The sequence below is a fragment of the Galleria mellonella genome, unplaced genomic scaffold, assembly GCF_026898425.1.
Source record: "Galleria mellonella isolate WM207_F2 unplaced genomic scaffold, CSIRO_AGI_GalMel_v1 utg158, whole genome shotgun sequence".
NCBI lineage: Eukaryota > Metazoa > Arthropoda > Insecta > Lepidoptera > Pyralidae > Galleria > Galleria mellonella.
Window position 1 is genome coordinate 1,345,816 of NW_026442003.1, and position 15,242 is coordinate 1,361,057.

The 15,242-nt window shown below is 35.5% G+C and overlaps 1 protein-coding gene across 1 annotated transcript in view; it reads left to right on the forward strand.

Moving 5' to 3' along the window:
- The first annotated feature begins 1,100 nt into the window (after positions 1-1,100).
- The window catches only part of LOC113515296 (translational regulator orb2), a 97,557-nt gene continuing 83,415 nt past the window's right edge, over positions 1,101-15,242 (forward strand). The window contains exon 1 of the mRNA XM_052892422.1: positions 1,101-1,364. Coding sequence (XP_052748382.1) covers positions 1,149-1,364 — 216 coding nt within the window. The 5' untranslated portion in view covers positions 1,101-1,148. The remainder of the gene's footprint in view (positions 1,365-15,242) is intronic.

A 15,242-nucleotide genomic window follows, 5' to 3' on the forward strand; every position in this document is an offset into this window, starting at 1 on the left:
TACAGTCACCATTTTCCATCAGACGGGCTGTATGCTTGCTTGCCACCTCTGTGGTGTAAAAAAAAAATCAAGCAAAATAAAAATGTTGGCAACCCTAGTTTAAAGAACTTCGTTTATTACTTTAATGACAAACTGCAGTGACCGTTTACCATCAGACGGGCTGTATGCTTGTTTACCACCTTGATGATATAAAAAAATTAGCAGAAAAAAAAATATTGGCAAACCTAGTTTTAGTTATATTTTTTTTTTAAATTTTAATGACATTTACATTATAAAGTAAATAATTTACAAATAGTAAATGAAAAAAAAAAATCTATTGTGCATGATTCTAATATAGTTTGACAAGTTTTTTTTTTTATTTGTTCATCCATTTTATCTTTCTAGAACACAGACGACTAGGGCAAACCAATCTTTTACCAGATACCACATCTCTCATAGCTGTGAATGACCTATATTTTTTTTTCTCCGTCGTTGATAAAATGTATTCGAGCCAAACTCAGAGCTATCTTGAAATACGACGTGCTGATGTACACATAGTTAGATATATACACTTAAACGATGTTGCGTAGCCTAATTTCCTGAAGAAAAATAAAGAAAACTATGGCCATTGTCACATGTTGTTGCCGTCCTATTCGCACGCTAGAAACACTCATTCTGTCTCGCTCTTTTTTACAGTTTATTGGAACACGCATAATAATAAAACTGTACCTAGTATCAGATTAACACCACAATCCATATAATTTCGACGGTGAAAATAGGAATATCGCTAACTGAATAATTAAATTACTCCCCAGCTGATGACATTTTAAACATGGGGCGTATCAGCTGTAGTGCGTTTACAAAGCAAAATGCACTCTATATACTGACGCGAAGGACCAAGTTTGCATACAAAGAACGAAAAACGCACTGCCGTAGTTGCCGACACTGGCATATAAGAGAAAAACAACATAACGTACATAAATAACTGGCAACAGAGAAATAATATCGTAAAAATTAAAAACCTAACATTCCAATTTCGAATTAACATGTCGCGGTGAATTTTTCGAAAACGGAACGCCGCCTGCGCGCGCATGCAGCATCGACCCGATATCTCTTATCGGGACTGGTAGTGCACGTCCGACCAGCGCCGAGGTCGGACGTATGTCTGTATGGGTGAACTACAGTACCCCGGCGCACCAAGCGTCGCAGACGACGAGAGACAATACAGGGCTCCGTTCCGACGGGCCCCGCAGTACAGATGGCCGGCGCCGCAGCCCCCACAACCGTCGGCCTTCGCCCCGTGGCGGAGGGCCCCAGCGCCGCCGCGGCCCCAAGATTATAGACGGAGCGCCTCCTACCCTGGCAAACCTGATGAACCCTACCAGGTAAGAGGCATGACTGTGGAAAAAATTACGTATAAAACATTAATTGACAAACACATTCCCATAACTGCAGTGTGAGTTTGTTACATTTTCATTTACCTATATCAATGATGTTTTTAAAAACACACGTAAATCGACACGTCGGCGTAACGCGACATTGCTGGTTAAAATTGTTTTTCCAAACAATACTAGGGTGACCCCATATTATAATGGTTATATCAAGTAAAAGTCCTGTAAAAAAAATCAATTTTCCATTTTAAATGTGATTTTTCTGGATCGATAGCTTAAATTTGGTTACGGCACAAAAGTTATTATTTACATTTAGTGAAAAACAAACACATTATAATGTTTTTCGCAATTAGATAAACTATTTTATAACATCAAAAAAAAAAATTATGTACTACGCATTTATAAACCTCAATATGTTTCTAGAATTACTTTTAGGCCTTAACATAATCGCTACTAGAGGGAGACTGTACAATAGTCGTTTGCTTGGGTCCATTCGTGTTTCTACCGTGAAGCAGTTGTGTTTCCATGGCTGTGTTTCGATTTGAAGGGTGGGATATGGCAGTGAATTTACAGGGTACAGAGGAATAACACCTGAGTCGTCAGAAATTGCAACGCAAGAGGGCTATCATGGGCGAAACAGTATACTCTGTTATGTCCATGGTACTGCTCATGTGTATAGGCGACGGTTACCACTTTCCATCAGGTGGGCCGTCAGCTTGTTTGCCATTCTAAGTTGCATAGAACAATTGCTATTATTACTGATTCGATTTTTTTATTTGCATTTTAATTACAATTTACATGAACACTAATTATTTTAAAAGAAAAAATTACAAAAAAATAAGGATTAATTATTTTTAAATAAATCTTTCTTTATAAAATTATGTTTGTGGATAGCACATCAGTTTATAAATATATAAAAAATCATTTAAATCATCGTCATTAATGCGAATTTAATCGACTTCGAATAAGGAGGGCGTTATATGTTCAATTCTACTATACTTGGCAATTAGTTGACACTTTTTGTATCAGTATTCTATATACTTACATATAAAATGCATCTTGACTTATAATATTTAATAAATAAAATAAGTATTTATGCGTTAAAATATGCAGAATTTATGAGACAAAATAAATATAGAAGTTATAAAGGAATCACTCATAACTATTTATCACGCAAAATTGTATAAAAAAGTTGATCCGTTTTCATCGAAGCATTTCTATGGAGACACTATATATATATATATATATATATATATGCCCATCGATTTCTCTATCAATTGTAGACTGATTTCATGAAGTATTCTTCTCAAAGCGATGACAAATGTAACAACGCCATCTGTATGGACAAAACTTGAACAACAAGACCCAAGGTCGTTGTGACAACTGAAAAATTATAACAAGAATTAAAATGAATAATATAATACACTATTTCAATAGAAATGAATGTAATAAAAATCTAACCTTATTCTGTTGTAATTGTCACAGGAACACTCTTTAAATGAAATTAGTAACCAATCGAAATGTTCAATCGATTGATCTATGTTTGATCATTCACATTTTCATTATAATATATTCAAACAGACAATAACGACAAGTGAAAGATTATCTTTTCTCTATCTGATTTTTCTTCATTTAAAAAAAATTGGCATTCTTTATTTATGTATTTATATAATTATTTATTTTATGATAGTTTGTTTTCCTTGTGCCTATAATTATTAATATGTATCCTAGCATTGGGTACATATTTGACATATATGCATGGGATTATATAATTTTGTTTGATTGATAGGTATATGTATGTGTGTATGTATATATGTATGTGTATGTATATGTATGCGTGTGTATGTGTATGTATATATAGGTATGTGTATATGTATGTATATAATTTTTATATATTTTTAAATTTGCAAAAGATGCTTTTTTAATTATAAAGCACTATTATACCTACTTGTACAACAATTAGTCCATTACCTTAAGGTTGTCTTGAAAAGATTGCTCTCAGCAATAAGACCGCCTTACTGTACTTATACAATTGTATCGTTGTGTTTATTAATTGTCTTGTTTATTTCCTATATTGTATAATGCAAATAAAGTATACTCATTCATTCATTCATTTTACACTAGTCGTCCATCTAGTAATGATATATATAGACATAACGAAAGCGTTGGACATATGTTTTTTTTTTAAATAAGTGAAGGTCGACCTGATAGGGCATATTGCTAGTAATGGAGAAATTAGACCCCATTATTAACAATCCCTTTCCCCTCAGGGTGTCTGGTCGTTTCTTACAGTGTGGAAATACAGTCAGCCTTGAAAGCATTTAAATCGATCCAAGATTATAATAGTATTTTTAATCTGGTTTAATTTTAATGTGAGTTCAATCGATTGATCTATATTTGATTTGTACTTCTGTTGGTCATCAGCGTACTGTTTTATCGATTGATCATTTGTTTACATTTTTATAACATTATATTGAACTAGACTGTACGTATATAACATACATAACATGTGAGTAAATACAGATATGTACATAATTATATGGGTGGGCGTTGGAGGACGACTTAACACGTATATAGGTAATTGGGTCGCATACATTGATTTAAAGTTTCATTTTTAATACGTGAAAATGTAGTGGTAACCCTGCCTGAGTAGGGGGGGAGGGATGGTTAATAATGGAGTTTTACAGCTCCATTGCTAGCAATATGCCCTATGAGGTCGACCTCTACTATTAGGTGGTTCATCCTGGAAACCATCGTGAATAATTCTTATTGAATTTGTAACGATGGACTAACTGAACTGCTTCATCCTCACATATCATCCCTCACTGGTGCCCCGCAAGTGTATATCGATAGCGCAGGTGGGGTTACCATTCCATTATCACCTATTAAAAAAAAGAACACTCTGCCTGAGCTATCAGTAAACACTGATGATACCAGAGGGATGATAGGTGAGGATGAAGGCAGGTCAGTTGGCCCATTGTTATGAATTCAACAAGAAATAATCACTATGGTTGAATTTATTTTACAATGTATTTAGTATATTCTTTTAATGGATGAAGGTGGAACGCTGCACCAGTTCATACTAATGGCCTGCAATACCAGTGAGTTTGAAGTCGGGTCAGTTGACCCACAGTGGCAAATTCACTAGGCGATGACTGCAATGGTTTCCATTTGGACCAAGCTTGAACTTTGAAGTTATAATAATCAAACTTCTAAGTCAGGGAGAGAAAAGGATCATTAGTAATGGGTCCTAACAGCCCCATTGCTAGCAATATACCCTATTAGGTCGAATTCCACGCGGTTCTTCCTGGAAACCATTGTGCTCAATTCTTGTTGAATTCTTCACGATGGGCCAACTAACCTGCCTGATGGGCTAACTAACCTGCCTTCATCCTCACCTATCATCCCTTACTGGTGCCTCACTAACGTATACCGATAGCGCAGACGGGGTTACCATTCCATTATCATCCATAATTATTAAAAATAAGTGCAATTAGCTCCTCACATTTAGGGAAACGTCATTCTTCAGGGAAAAAAAGACCGTCGGTTTGTTTATCACTGTGAGTAGTGTAAAAATAACTACATTTTATAACACATGTGTGATTTTTACTATGTTTCCTGTTTATCATCATCATTAAATCTATTGTATCATTCCTCTATGTTGATAGTTTTTCATATCGTATAGGTATTTTGTGTTATCTTTATTGTGAAGTACATTGAATGGAAGTACGCAGTATTTTTTACATATATATATATATATATATATATATATATATATATATATATATATATATATATATATATATATATATGTAAAAAATAATAAATGTAAAAAATAAAAGACATATATATATATATATATATATATATATATATATATGTCTGTCCGTCCCTATGTATGCTTAAATCTTTAAAACTAGGCAACGGATTTTGAAGCAGTTTTTTAATAGATAGAGTGATTCAAGAGGAAGGTTTATATGTATAATACATGCATAATATTGTAGAGGAACACTGATAAACTTAGGGGTTTCTAATGTGATGTGATGTAACGTGTACCCGTGCAAAGCCGGGTCGGGTCGCTAGTTTTATACATACAATATAGATGTTTATAATTAACATAAAAAATATACTCATAAATGTTAACATAATTTATACATGAATCATAAAAAAAAACTAATGAAAAAAAATTTTGTTCACGCAACTTTCAATTGCAAACAAGCTAACACCTGATGGAAAGGGGTAACCGTCGTTTATAGACATGAGCAGTACCATGGACATAACAGAGTACGAGTATACTGTTTCGCCCACGATACCCCCCATGCGTTGCCATTCCTGAGGACTCAGTTGTTATTCCTCTGTACCCTGTAAATTCACTTAAATTTAAATGTTTAAAATTAAGTGTACTTGAATAAATAATATTTCTTTTACAATTATGAATCAAAATTAATTAAAATATATAACATAACTGAAGACAACAACTTCAGATAGAGGTCACTATCTGAAATTGTTGCGTTCATTTACACCCATGCTAAATTAATTTATTGCAAATTAATTCACTGTACATAATTTAATTAATTTATAATTTAATTTAGTAATATGAATAAATGATCTGTATCTCATGCTGTTATCTCGATCTATCTCACACACGCATATTTAATTACTAATTAAATTTATTCTCAATTTAATTTATTCCTAATTACATTTATTGTAATTTAATTAATTTACAATTAAATATAGATTTATGAATAAACGGTCTACATCTAAAGGTGCAATATCCGTGTAACTTACCGGTTGTAGTAGCGATAACGTGTTTGCCGTTGGATTCGTTTGCAACTTGTTTAGGGGTCTGTATATTAGTTCGGTGCGTGGTAAACATCGATTTTCCTGTACCTCTAAGTAGGTCAACAAGTAAGTTTCGTTGCTCACCTGTGCCCGAACCTTCGGCTTCGTTCTTATGATTATTTAATGTTACCTTTTATCCGCATGACCGGATTATGGTCATTAACCGGATAAAAGTAGCCTATGTCCTTCACCATGCCAAATACTATTTTATTCATAAAAATTGAAACCTATAAATCTACTTTAAATATTACACTGTTTGCAGACTTTTTACAAAAGTCGTTTGCTTGAGCACCTCTGTCCCATTCATGTTTCTACCGTGAAACAGTTGTGTTTGCATGGCTGTGTTTCGGTTTGAAGGGTAGGATATGGCAGTGACTTTACAGGGTACAGACGAATAACACCTGAGTCCTCAGGAATGGCAACGCATGGGGGTATCATGGGCGAAACAGTGCACTCTGTTATGTCCACAGTATTGCTCATGTCTATAGGCGACGGTTACCACTTTCCATCAGGTGTGCCGTCAGCTTGTTTGCCATTCTAAGTTGCATAAAAAAAAACTTTCCTTCCAATTGAGAATTTACCGCAAAAGAAAGAGACAAAACAATAGCTAAAATAGGTTTATGAGAGACTTGACATTTAAATAAACAAGGGGGTATGTGTGTAATAAACTTTGCGACGGTTTTTTTTTATTAGTGAAAATGGTATCGGTAACCCCGCCTGCGCTAACGGGAAACGCCGGCGGAGCACCAGTGAAGGATAGATGAGAATGAAAACAGGCCAGATAGCCCATCATGATGAATTCATCAGGAATTAACCATGATAGTTTCCAGGGGGAACCGCGAGGAGGTCGACCTGGTTGGGTATATTGCTAGCAATGGGATTCTCAGTCTCCATTACTAACAATCCCTTTCCCCCCACTTTGCGACGGTTGGTTGAGCCGTTAAGGCGCCAAGATGTAATAAACAAACAAACAATTTACCATTTATAATATTCAATTTAATACAATTTATTCGATAACAATATTACATTGTGTCGAATGATATGATTTTAAGACTATGTAAGTACAGAATGACAAGCAAACAACAATTTAACAAATCAACAATGTCACATACAAACAAAATTAAATACAGACAGGCCTTGCCTAATGTAGAGTCGCAGCTGTATTGTGCTATAGGTTATTTTTTTTAATAATTCAAGCTATTTTTATTTTTATAAATAATTTAATAGTCGTATCACCATACCAGCCTTTAATTGTCCACTGCTGAACATAAGGACATACATCAAAACCCCCCAAGGGGCCCCCCCAAGGGGGAGGCCCCTTGGGGGGTTTTGATGGTAGTTGCCACATTTAGCTGGTAGATTGGCAACCGCAGTTAGGCTTAAAACATGTTTAAGAGGGACGCTGCTGCCCATCCTTCGCTCTCCCTTAGTAGCATCTTACGACATTCACGGTAAAGGAAGGGGTGGCCTATTCCATACCGGGACCACACGACCAATAATAATAATCGGTCTAATTTAATTGGTTAATAAATTAATTAATTAATACAAAATATAATTTAATTAATGCAACGTCATTAAGTACAATAAATAACATTAAATTTAACAATAGTTTTACAATCATAACAAAAAATAGGTATTAGTAAATCTAAATCTCAATTTATATGAAATAAATAATTAATTAGTGATTTATTAAAGCAATTTAAATTTATCATAATTAGATTTATTTTATTTACTTTATTTATGTAATTTAATTTATTTACAATTAATTTTAGACTTATGAATAAATTATCTGTATCTATATCTGAGGTTGTCGTTTCGGTTTATCGTATACATGAAGTAGCGATAACGTGTCTGCCGATAGATTCGATTAGGGTTCTGTATATTTGTTCGGCGCGTTGTAAACATTGATTTTCCAGTACCTCTAAGTAGGTCAATAAGTAAGTTTTGACACTCACCTGTGGTTGAACCGGCTTCGTTCTTCGATTATTGTCGAATGATTATTTAATAAAATGGAATCATTTATTTGCTTCCATAATTGTTTTTTTTTTTACATTTTAAATTTTATGATCCGATTCTGCTTATTAGTTTGTATTCACACAAATTCATTATCTATCTATATAGTTTTTGAGAAAAGCAACAGCTGAGTTTCTTGCCCGTTCTTGGCTGAAATTGTGTTCCGAAATGGACCAAAAATTACCGTTCAAAAATACTACACTATACTCTGTTATGTCCGTGGTACTGTTCATGTCTATAGGCGACGGTTACCACTTTCCATCAGGTGGGCCGTCAGCTTGTTTGCCATTCTAAGTTGTAAAAAAAAACTTTAATCTAAGTTTATTTCATTACAAATGTGGTTAATTCTTGTTCATTTGATCACTATGGGCCACCTGATCTGGCCACCTTCAACCTCACCTATAAACCTTCATTGGTATCCCACTAGTGTATACCAATACCACAAGCAGAGTTATCGTTATATCTTTACCCATTAGAAAAAACGTCAACGCTCCTTGAAAAGGTATTTGTTGATGGTATCAACCACTTTTTTTTTATACGACTTAGAATGGCAAACAAGCTGACGGCCCACCTGATGGTAAGTGATAACCGTCGCCTATAGACATGAGCAGTACCATGGACATAACAGAGTATACTGTTTCGCCCATGAGACCTCCCCATGTACAAAGTCTCCCTCTGGTACTTTCAATATAGACGAAGGAATTAAGGAACTAGAACGGCGAATGTCTTTTTTAAATAATGATAATGGAATGGTATCCCCGCCTGCACTATCGGTATACACCGGTGGGGCACCAGTGAGGGATGATAGGTGAGGATGAAGCAGGTCAGTTAGCCCATCGTGACGAATTCTACTAGAATTAATCACGATGGTTTCCAGGGGGAACCGCGTGGAGGTCGACCTAATATTTATAACAATGGAGTTAGCATATTGCTAACAATGGAGCTGTCAAACTCGATTGCTAACAATCCCTTTCCCCCCAAATTACCATTTAAAGAAAATAATCTCCGCCGTAGTACCTAATACATATTAGTGGGGGAAAGAGATTATTAGTAATACAGGCTACCAGCCCCATTGCTAGCAATATACCCTGTCAGATCGACTTCCACGTAGTCCCCCTGGAAACCATCGCGCTGAATTTCAGGATTATTCATCACTAACTGACCTGCTTTTCACAGTAAATTCACCAGCTTTGTGCAGTAAATTCACGCCATATCCCACCCTTCAAACCGAAACACAGCCATGCAAACACAACTACTTCACGGTTGAAACACGAATGGGACAGAGGTACCCAAGCAATCGACTTTTGTACAAAGTCTCCCTCTGATAATATATATGTATGTATTCATATATTTTACGTTTATTTATCTAATATATTATAAGTATTTTGTTATTATTAAATGTAAGTGTATTTTTATTTATATTGTTAAACTGCATTTAAATTTAACCCTTTTTTTCTCAATTTTTTGGTCTTATTATTTTCTATTGTTACACCACGACCAGATATAATTTCAATTGTTCCTGTCCATCCTAAAATTGCCTGGAAGAGATTGAGAGAGTATACATATTACCAATCTTTAGAATCTGTATCATTCTTTGAAGCGAAGACCAGAGGGAGACTTTGTACAAAAGTCGATTGCTTAGGTACCTCTGTCCCATTCGTGTTTCTACCGTGAAGCAGTTGTTTGCATGGCTGTGTTTCGAAGTGTGTTTCGAAGGGTGGGATATGGCGTGAATTTACTGGGTACAGAGGAATAACACCTGAGTCCTCAGGAATGGCAACGCATGGGGGGTATCGTGGGCGAAACAGTACACTCTGTTATGTCCATGGTACTGCTCATGTCTATAGTCGATAGTTACCACTTTCCATCAGGTGGGCCGTCAGCTTGTTTGCCATTCTAAGTTGTATAAAAAAAAAAGGGAACAATAAAAAAATTCATTTATTCGTGTCAAAAAATAAGTTTAAAGATATAATGTCTTAGCATCTAGTTAATTTTCATCAAATTTTCACATCAAATTTGTTTTTTGATAGAACAAAGCCCATTGGATCAGCTGTTTAGGTACTATATACATAATCTATGCGAGGTAGTTATAAAAAAAGAATTAAGGCCTACCGGCAATACCGTCGGTTAAGTGCGTGACCCAGTTTCTATGGGAAAAATCGATGGCGGTACTGACGTCGGCCGCTCTTTACGTGCGGGGAAGACGTTTAAGACTCTTTACGTTATTTACAACGTAAAACGTTATTTCTAACACTTGTCAATATGCAAATGGAATTATTTATTTATTTATTTTTGCTATAAAATCTAAATATGAAAACAGGCACAGCAAAAATTACAGAGATTTTGTCTGCAAAGATTCTGCTCATTTTATACTTTTGTCATAATAATAATACGGCAATAAAATAAATAAATAATTGTTTTATTTTATTTATTAGTACATATATGTGTACATGGCGGACTTAATGCTAGAAGCATTCTCTCCCAGTCAACCGTAGGGAAGTGTCAGAATACTCGAATGCGGTACTACTAATTATTGATATATATGTATATATATATATATATATATATATAGTTCAAACAATATATACTTACACATATGATAAAATAATAAAATAGTAGTTAATTCTATTTTACATATATATTTATTATATTTTTTAATAATACTATATATGCTTACGACTATAATTCGTAATGAGGTAAAAAGGAGTATGTTTTCAGGGTTTATGTGTACGTAATGTAATTGTATTTTCGTGTTCACCAAAATTTGAAAAATGAAAATTCTTGGAAAATTGGTGTTATTTGTTGATAGTTAATGTATTTAAAATTTACATAGTGGTGTAAAATATGAATTATATGGTATAGAGCCGCGCGGTCCCCGCATAGAATGGGCCACCCCTACCTTTCCCGTGAGTGTCGTAAGAGGCGACTAAGGAAACTTAATGATCGAGGCACGGACAGTAACGCCCCTCTAGGGGGAAAACGGATTGTTAGTAATGGAAACTGAGAATCCCATTGCTAGCAATATACCCAACCAGGACTCCTCGAGGTTCCCCCTGGAAACTATCATGGTTAATTACCGATGAATTCATCATGATGGGCTAACTGGCCTGTTTTCATTCTCATCTATCACCCGTCACTGGTGCTCCGCCAGCGTATCCCGTTAGCGCAGGCGGGGTTACCATACCATTTTCCCCCATCAAAAAAAAAAGCGCCCCTCTTGAAACATCAGCAGATGCCAAACTGTGGTTGCCGATCCGCCTGCCATGTATGATAACCTCTGACAAGACCCTACATTCAGCAGGCCTATGTTCACCAATAGACAGTTAATAGCTGATTTGGTGATTTACCATTTTCATTGTGCATTTTCGCGTCTTAAAAAAGTACAATTCCTCCATCTAATTACGCACAATTGTTAAAAGATTTTTGCTTTTTCCTGTACATTGCATAACATGGGATATTTTGAAAATGAAAGAACGTAACGCTTCCATTGTTTGGAATGTGTTGTTTAAACAGTAACGACGTTGTAATCAAATTGGAACACGATGAAAGAATAAAATTGACTGTTTAAGTGAGATTTGGACTACATTTTGAATGGTTGATAATGGAATGGTAACCCTATTAGCGTATACCGCAGGCGGGTTTACTATTTAATTTCCACACATAAAAAAAAGCCTATTCCTGACAGGAGGCGAGGGGAGGGGAGAATGTAAGTATTGGGGATTAACAGTCTCATTGCTAGCAATATACCCAACCAGGTCGACATCCTCGCAGTTTCCCAGTGTATATATATATATATATATATATATATATATATATATATATATATATACCCCGCATTCGTTATCGTATATCCCACCCTTCAAACCGATAAACAGCAAACACAACTGCTTCACGGTATAAACACGAATGAGACAGAGGTACCCAAGCAATCGACTTTTGTATAAAGTCTCCCTCTGATCATATCAGCCATTCCACTCCACTGCTGAACATAGGCCTCCCCCATAAGGAGGGTTTTGCCTGTAGTTGCCACATTTTGGTTGGATATTATAGATATTGCATATAAATCTTTCACTAAAAACTTTACACTCACTTCACAGTTTGCTTCGGAATTTTTTCAAATATATCTTTGCTATCATCAAAATTTTCATTGCCAGGTTAGTGAGAATATTATTATAAAAAAACAACACGGTAGCGCCGTCTCACCTTCCAAGTACATCCAAGAGGGCTGGTACCGCCGCAACACACCAGGATACTAACAAGCGCCGTAAATATTCATCCCTTGGAAATGGATATACCATATATTTGCGGCGTTTGGAGTTGAAACTTTGGGTCCGTGGGGCCCCGAGGCCATGAATCTTTTCAAAGAGATCTCACGCCGGCTGGTGGAAACCTCTGGTGAGCAGAAGGCTGGCCTATACTTTGGTCAACGCGTTTCCATTGCTGTTCAGCGTGGAAATGCAGCAAGTATCCTAGGTACCCTACCAGCTGGCAGTGATCTCAAAGAAATTTTTTATCTTTAAATAATTTTAAAATTTTTTAATTATTATAATAATTAACGCTTTAATTAGATAGCAGAGTACTTTTTAAATAATTAATCGGAAACATTGAAAATTATTTAATTGTTTTTGAAAATTCACACATAACTGCGATGTCTCTAAACTTCGTTACGTACGCTCTTAACAACTGATGAATTCGTAAAATCTTAGATTAAGTACGTAGACTATACTAAGTCTATGCGTGTAATTCTTTTTTCTTTTAATTTAAAAGTTTTCTCTTCGGTGCAACTAATTCATGCATCTTCCTCCAGCCAGTTCTATCCCAGGCCATATCCTTGACCTCCCAATACGAAATGACACCTAGTGTTTCTTTTATCTGTCCCATGTAGTTATTCTTCGGCGTTTATTAGCGATAGTTATTCTTATGCGTGTAATATTGACATAAAAAAATACAGACCGAATTTAGAATTGAAAATTCCCCTTCTTTTGTGTATCGGTTAAAAATAACAAAGTCAACATGCCAACAAAACATTGCAGATTTCAGTAAGATTATTTTTTTTCGCAACCTCCAATTCCGCAGTTACAAGTCCTTCAATCGATTTCCCGCCAAAAGCACCGAGAATCAATATGGCGCACGCTAAAATACATTGAACAATATATGTTATTGTTTTTTTTATTATACTAGCCGTTAATTGAGCACTGCTGAACATAGGCCTCCCTAATGGGGGATTTTGTTAGTAGTCGCCATACTTGACAGCCGGGTTGGCAACCGCAGTTTGGTTTTAGTGATGTTTTAAGAAGGACGTTGCTACTCACCCCTCGATCATTGCGTTCCCTTATTCGCCTCTTACAACATTTACGAGAAAGGAAGGGGTGGTCCATTCTACGCCGGGACTACATGGCGATACATATATATATATATATATATACTTACAAAAATTATTTACTATATTTTACCCCCAACTTCGCCCATATGACTGGGATATGTCCATTAACCGCGATAAAAGGTAGTAAATATTCTCCATCTCAACAAATACCATACGTATGTTTATTTTTTAAATTCCATATAACCTTACTTTCAAAGGACTTCAAAAAGGTTTTCAATTCGGTTGTATTTTTTTATGTTCGTTACCTCATTACCATATTAGTGGAGACTGAGAATCCTATTGCTAGCAATATATCTAACCAGGTCGACCTCCTCGCGGTTCCCCCTGGAAACTATCATGGTTAATTCCTGATGAATTCATCATGATGGGCTAACTGGCCTGTTTTCATTCTCATCCATCACCCTTCACTGGTGCTCCGCCAGCGTATCCCGTTAGCGCAGGCGGGGTTACCATACCATTTACATCCAGAAAAAAAAAATCTCTGTCAATTGTAAACCGATTTGAAAAATTCTTTTTTTATCTGAAATGTTATACTGACAGGTTGGTCATATAGAAAGTTTAATAAAATCGATCAAGTAGTTTAGTTTTTAAATCAAAATAACTGGTGTTGTCATAATTTAATTAGTTTTTTTTTTTTTTTTTGTGGGACTCGATTATAATAATTTACATTCGAAAATTGACCTAATTTCGGGACAGGTCCCACACAATACGTACAAAATTTACGGCCGAGATACGTAAAAATAGCGAGCTCTTATAAAATTTATTATTCTTTACAGTATGTTCGGACAGGTGGTGGAGGGGGGGGGGGGGTATTGATAGCCCCAAATACTAATCGAAAAAGGTCTGTAAGAATAAAGTAAAGAAATATTTATTGCTAGCTTTGTGAGTGGGGCATGTTAACTGATCGGAATAAAATATAACCTTTACCAGAGGGAGACTTTGTACAAAAGTCGTCTGCTTGGGCACCTCTGTCCCATTCGTGTTTCTACCGTGAAGCAGTTGTGTTTGCATGGCTGTGTTTCGGTTTGAAGGGTGGAATATGGCAGTGAATTTACAGGGTACAGAGGAATAACACCTGAGTCCTCAGGAATGGCAACGCATGGGGGGTATCATGGGCGAAACAGTATACTCTGTTATGTCCATGGTACTGCTCATGTCTATAGGCGACGGTTACCACTTTCCATCAGGTAGGCCGTCAGCTTGTATGCCATTCTAAGTTGTATAAAAAAAAAGATCTGATACAAGTGCCTTTACAAGGCGAACACAACATTCAGAATTTAACTGACATACTTTAACTACTAACAGTAATAAATACAAAAGCAAACATCCAATAAATGTGCATTACATAAGAAAAAAAAAACAAGAAAAAAAAAGAAAACAGCATAATAGCATATAAACAACAAATTTGACGGGGTAAATAAGTTGAGCCATTCAAAACAAAAAGCGTATGCAGAGCAAGACAAAAAACATTTCCCATCTTTTTTTTTATACAATAAAAGTGGCAAACAAGCATACAGCCTGTATGATGGTAAACGATCACTGTAGCCTATAAAAAATATCTTTAAAAACTTCCGTATTTTGCTTAGAATGGAGTCTCGCTCCAACTATTATTTTCATTGCGTATTATATCTATC